Below are 6,059 nucleotides of genomic sequence, written 5' to 3'. Positions count from 1 at the left end.
ACGCGAATAAAAAGAGATTACTAGCGCTAATTCTAAAGGAGAGATATAAAGTATACCTTATTTGTAAAAACATTAAAACTAAATAACCTAGTAATAAACTTAACTAAAAGAAAATCGGATTATTTCTTATTAAACGAAAAATCTTAAATACTAACTATAAACTATTATTATTAAATAAAATAAGAATCCATCCTATATTTTATATATTACTATTAGAGAAAGTACTAAATAAATCTATAATTACTATAAATATTATAATAAAAGATACTAATAAATATAAAGTTAAGCGAATACTTAAAGTATAGGGAGATATAAAGAATCGTTATTATCTTATTAAATAAAAGGGATATTTAAACTCTAAAAACACCTAAAAACTAGCTAAAAATCTTACGAATTACTTAATATTACTTAAATAGTTTTATTTCTAAGAAACGTATTTTAATTAATCTTTTAAGTATTATTTAGTAACTTAATATTAAATTTAGTATTTAAGAAATAAACTAAAATAGAATCTAGATTCTTAAAAGGAGTAAAAAGAACTCTTATAGTCTTTTAAAGCTATTCCGCTTTCTTATATTTCACACGTTTTAACTCTTTAATATTATTAATACTACGCGTAATTACACGTATTATTTTCTTAAACTATAATTTCTTTTATTTTCGTAAACGCAAGACCTTTTAATTCTTAGTTAAGGCACGCTTTTTAGCTTCTTTAAGCTCTCTCTTAAGCTTATAATATTAATTCGCGATACTACGAAGCTATTAAGGGGTTACCCTTATAATATTATAATTCCCTTACTTGTTTACTATATACTTTATATAATAACTTAAATTAAAAACGAAAGCTTTATATTAAGGAAGTCCTATATAAGCGTAGTAAGCGTAAGCCTTTATAAAGAATAAAGATAAATTATTAATTATTATAAAAAGAAGGTTATTTTAGTAAAGGAAAGAAGTAAATAAAGCTTTAAACCGTTATTTTAAGATACGGTTAATTAATATAATAGTATATAATAATAGAAGAAAGAAAACGCATAACACTTAAGCTAGCCTATTTTAATAGCTTTAAGGATAAGACTAATAAAGGAGGGGTATAATATTATAAACAATACTATATAAGATATAAGACGGGACCGTACTAGCTAGGATAGGTATAACTCGTAGGTATAAGAAGAAGGTAGGGGCACGTAATTAGCTACGTAACCTAAGAGGCGATTAAAGAGGTTAATGTTTAAATATATTAATTAAGGAGAATTAAACTAACTAAACCTTAAGTTAATTAATTAAGGTTTAAAGGGATTAATAGTTAAGCTAATTAATCTAGAATTATAATAAAGAGATAAATAAGTACTTAAGAAGGGGGTATTCCGCTATAATAAATAGTTTAGTTCTCTATTAATTAATTTAAGTAATAGTTTTATTATTAAGAGTTATACTCTTAATAGCCTTATTATAATACTACTTAAAAGCTACTCTATAGCATTTAACCTAACTTACTTCCTAAGAAATAGACCTACTATGCCTTAGAACCTAAGCCACCGTTACACGCGGCTCTTAATTTTAAGTATTATTATAAAATATTTTTTCCCCCTTAATAATAAGAATAAATTAACTTATCGTGGTTAGTTGCCCGGCTGGGTAGCCCTGGAAGTGAGGACAAAGTGAAGTTTACCACAACACACTAACTATACTAGGAATGTCCGGGACACGGCGTTACGCCGGGCCTGGGACGGTGCGGCATAACATGACACCTAGAGGAAACTACGTGATGGCCTTAAACACCTGGATACTAGGACAGTCACCTGACCAGCGCACCAAGGCCAACCCGGACTTAGCCCGGACCTCTACCACACACGCTCCAACGAACCGCCACTAGGATAGCTAGCCTAGTAGGCACCTTTAACCTACACGATCTGGAATACGCTTTATATAACTATAGGTTATAGCGGGGCGGGGATAACCTGGAATAGAAGCGAGGGGGTTTTTCTTCCCATATAAAGGGTTTTCCCACTCGAATTACATGTAGAAGTACTAGAATAGCTATAATAGCTCTAGGGTACTCAAATAATAATAATAATATCGTGGTTAGTTACGATTCCCTGGCCTAAATAAGGCTAAAATACAGTGTTACTAGATACCCTTTATCTAGCCCTTTTCTCTAATTTTTTTTAAACAAGTTAATAAGTTAATATTAAATAATTATTTTATTTTATTTTTATTATAATTGATAATTAAAAGATAATTATTTAAAAAATCTTTTAGTATATTAAAATACTTGAATAAACGTAATATTTTGGGACGATTTTCATCATGTGTGAATATCTACTTCTTTTAGTATTATCATGTAAACCGATACTTATAAACGGCCACATTTCCTAGCCATATCTTTTCCTAAACTATGCGACTGACAGTTTTAGAGCCACAGCCGCAGCCACCGGCTCATAAATCTATAGCGCCACACGGCCTACACTTCGGCCTCTGGGATCACTTTGTGGTCCCTGCTTATGCTCTTAGGCCGTAGCCTTAGGGGGGTTAGCGGCTGCCTGGGTATTAGCAGCTGCCTGAGTATTAGCAGCTGCCTGGGTATTAGCAGCTGCCTGGGTATTAGCAGCTGCCTGGGTATTAGCAGCTGCTTGGGTATTAGCAGCTGCTTGGGTTTTAGCGGCTGCCTGGGTATTAGCGGCCGCTTGAGAGTTGGCGGCCTGAGACTTAACAGCTGCTTGGGAGTTGACGGCCGCTTGGGAGTTACCGGCGACTTTAGAGCTGGCGGCCTGAGAGTTAACAGCTGCTTGGGAGTTACCGGCGGCTCTAGAGCTGGCGGCCTGAGAATTGGCAGCTTGAGAGCTGCTAGGTTGAGAGACTGGAGGAGCCGACGAGCTTGGCCTAGAGCTGGGCTGGGAGTTTAAAGAAGCTGACGAGCTTGGCCTTGAACTGGGCTGGGAGCTTAAAGAAGCTGACGAGCTTGGCCTTGAACTGGGCTGGGAGCTCGAAGGAGCTGACGAGCTGGGCCTAGAGCTTGAAGGTGCCGACGAGCTTGGCCTTGAAGAGCTGGGCTGGGAGCTTGAAGGAGCCGACGAGCTTGGTCTAGATGAGCTGGGTTGTGACGAGCTTAGCCTTGAACTGGGCTGGGAGCTTGAAGGAGCCGACGAGCTTGGCCTTGAAGAACTGGGCTGGGAGCTTGAAGGAGCCGACGAGCTTGGCCTTGAAGAACTGGGCTGGGAGCTTGAAGGAGCTGACGAGCTTGGTCTAGATGAGCTAGGTTGTGATGAGCTGGGCCTTGAGCTTGAAGGAGCTGACGAGCTTGGCCTTGAAGAGCTGGGTTGGGAGCTTGAAGGAGCCGACGAGCTTGGTCTTGAAGAGCTGGGTTGTGACGAGCTTGGCCTTGAAGAGCTGGGTTGTGACGAGCTGGGCCTCGAGCTTGAAGGAGCCGACGAGCTTGGTCTAGATGAGCTGGGCCTTGAAGAGCTGGGTTGTGACGAGCTGGGCCTCGAGCTTGAAGGAGCCGACGAGCTTGGCCTAGAGCTTGAAGGAGCCGACGAGCTTGGTCTAGATGAGCTGGGCCTCGAGCTTGAAGGAGCTGACGAGCTTGGTCTAGATGAGCTAGGTTGTGATGAGCTGGGCCTCGAGCTTGAAGGAGCCGACGAGCTTGGTCTAGATGAGCTGGGCCTTGAAGAGCTGGGTTGTGACGAGCTGGGCCTCGAGCTTGAAGGAGCCGACGAGCTTGGCCTAGAGCTTGAAGGAGCCGACGAGCTTGGTCTAGATGAGCTGGGCCTCGAGCTTGAAGGAGCTGACGAGCTTGGCCTTGAAGAGCTGGGTTGGGAGCTTGAAGGAGCCGACGAGCTTGGTCTAGATGAGCTGGGCCTCGAGCTTGAAGGAGCCGACGAGCTTGGTCTAGATGAGCTCGGCCTTGAAGAGCTAGGCTTAGAGCTGCTTGGTGGGGACGAGATTGCCTGTGATGAACTCGGTCTTGAAGAGCTGGGCTGCGACGAGCTGGGTCTTGAAGAGCTTGGTCTTGAAGAGCTTGGTTTCGAAGAGCTCGGCTGCGATGAACTTGGCCTGGAGCTTGGTCTTGAAGAGCTTGGTCTTGAAGAGCTGGGCTGCGACGAGCTGGGTCTTGAAGAGCTTGGTCTTGAAGAGCTGGGCTGCGACGAGCTGGGTCTTGAAGAGCTGGGCTGCGACGAGCTTGGTCTTGAAGAGCTTGGTCGTGAAGAGCTTGGTCGTGATGAGCTTGGTCGTGATGAGCTAGGCCGTGATGAGCTGGGTCTTGAAGAGCTGGGCCGTGACGAGCTAGGCCGCGATGAGCTTAGTCGTGATGAGGTTAGCCGTGATGAACTAGGCCGTGATGAGCTTAGCCGTGATGTGTTCTGTCTTGACGAGCTTGGCCGCAACGAGGTGGGTCTCAAAGAGCTTGACGCGCTTGGTCGTGATGAGCTTGGTCGCGATGAACTTGGTCTTGAGGAGCTTGGTCTCGAAGAGCTTGGTCGTGATGAGCTTGGTCGTGATGAGCTTGGTCGTGATGAGCTTGGCCGTGATGAGCTGGGCCGTGAAGAGCTGGGTTTTGAAGAGCTTGGTCTCGAAGAGCTCGGCTGTGATGAACTTGGCCTTGAACTTGGCCTTGAGCTTGGTCTTGAAGAGCTTGGTCTCGAAGAGCTGGGTCTTGAAGAGCTGGGCCGTGACGAGGTGGGCCGCGATGAGCTTAGTCGTGATGAGCTTGGTCGTGATGAGCTTGGCCGTGACGAGGTGGGCCGTGACGAGGTGGGCCGCGATGAGCTTAGTCGTGATGAGCTTGGTCGTGATGAGCTGGGTCTTGAAGAGCTGGGCCGTGACGAGCTTGGTCTTGAAGAGCTTGGTCGTGAAGAGCTTGGTCGTGATGAGCTTGGTCGTGATGAGCTAGGCCGTGATGAGCTGGGTCTTGAAGAGCTGGGCCGTGACGAGCTAGGCCGCGATGAGCTTAGTCGTGATGAGCTTGGTCGTGATGAGCTTGGTCGTGATGAGCTTGGCCGTGATGAGCTGGGCCGTGAAGAGCTGGGTTTTGAAGAGCTTGGTCTCGAAGAGCTCGGCTGTGATGAACTTGGCCTTGAACTTGGCCTTGAGCTTGGTCTTGAAGAGCTTGGTCTCGAAGAGCTGGGTCTTGAAGAGCTGGGCCGTGACGAGGTGGGCCGCGATGAGCTTAGTCGTGATGAGCTTGGTCGTGATGAGCTTGGCCGTGACGAGGTGGGCCGTGACGAGGTGGGCCGCGATGAGCTTAGTCGTGATGAGCTTGGTCGTGATGAGCTGGGTCTTGAAGAGCTGGGCCGTGACGAGCTAGGCCGCGATGAGCTTAGTCGTGATGAGGTTAACCGTGATGAACTAGGCCGTGATGAGCTTGGCCGCGATGTGTTCTGTCTTGACGAGCTTGGCCGCGACGAGGTGGGTCTCGAAGAGCTTGACGCGCTTGGTCGTGATGAGCTTGGCCGCGATGAACTTGGCCGCGATGAGCTTGGTCGTGATGTGTTCTGTCTTGACGAGGTGGGTCTTGACGAGCTTGGCCGCGACGAGGTGGGTCTCGAAGAGCTTGACGAGCTTGGTCGCGATGAACTTGGCCGCGATGAACTTGGCTTTGAGACGCTGCTGGGCCTTGACGAGGTCGGTTGCGATGACCTCGACGACTCTGAGTGGGAAGGAGTAGCAGAGCTATGACGTGACGGGCTCGACTGTGACGTCGCCTTTGAACTTCTGCTGTGCTTGGCGGAGCTCGGTCGAGACGAACTGGGCTTCGAGCTGCTCCGTCGAGAAGACTCATGCTTTGAGCGGCTACTTGATTTCGATCTTGAACGTGGTGGAGTTGGCTCATGGTGTGTAGAATGGTGGTTTGGGTGCGATGTGCGACTGCGAGTCCGGGTATGATGTCCCCTCGAAACGGTAACCGTGGTACATTCAATTTCGAAAATGGTGATTGTGCCCTTGCAAGCACGGCACTCTGGCTGGTGAGTTTGGACCGCAGGGCCCGGCCTGGTCTCACCCTTGGTAATGGTAATGTACGGAACATCGGATGGCTGAAAGCAGTATATGGTGCCCAT

General features: G+C 46.0%; 1 protein-coding gene across 1 annotated transcript; it reads left to right on the top strand.

Annotated features, from left to right (window-relative positions):
- Positions 1-2,296: 2,296 nt before the first annotated feature.
- Positions 2,297-5,679, top strand: J3458_007003 (uncharacterized protein; the record flags this gene model as incomplete). Its single annotated transcript, XM_066119154.1, has 2 exons — positions 2,297-2,777; positions 2,860-5,679. Exons 1-2 carry the CDS (start codon positions 2,505-2,507, stop codon positions 5,677-5,679), a joined length of 3,093 nt encoding a protein of 1,030 aa, XP_065975790.1. The 5' UTR covers positions 2,297-2,504.
- Between the last annotated feature and the right edge of the window lie 380 nt (positions 5,680-6,059).

The sequence above is a fragment of the Metarhizium acridum genome (assembly GCF_019434415.1).
Source record: "Metarhizium acridum strain ARSEF 324 chromosome Unknown scaffold_72, whole genome shotgun sequence".
Taxonomy (NCBI): Eukaryota; Fungi; Ascomycota; class Sordariomycetes; order Hypocreales; family Clavicipitaceae; genus Metarhizium; species Metarhizium acridum.
Note: the sequence above shows the minus strand (reverse complement) of the source record. Positions and strands in the feature narration are given on the sequence as shown.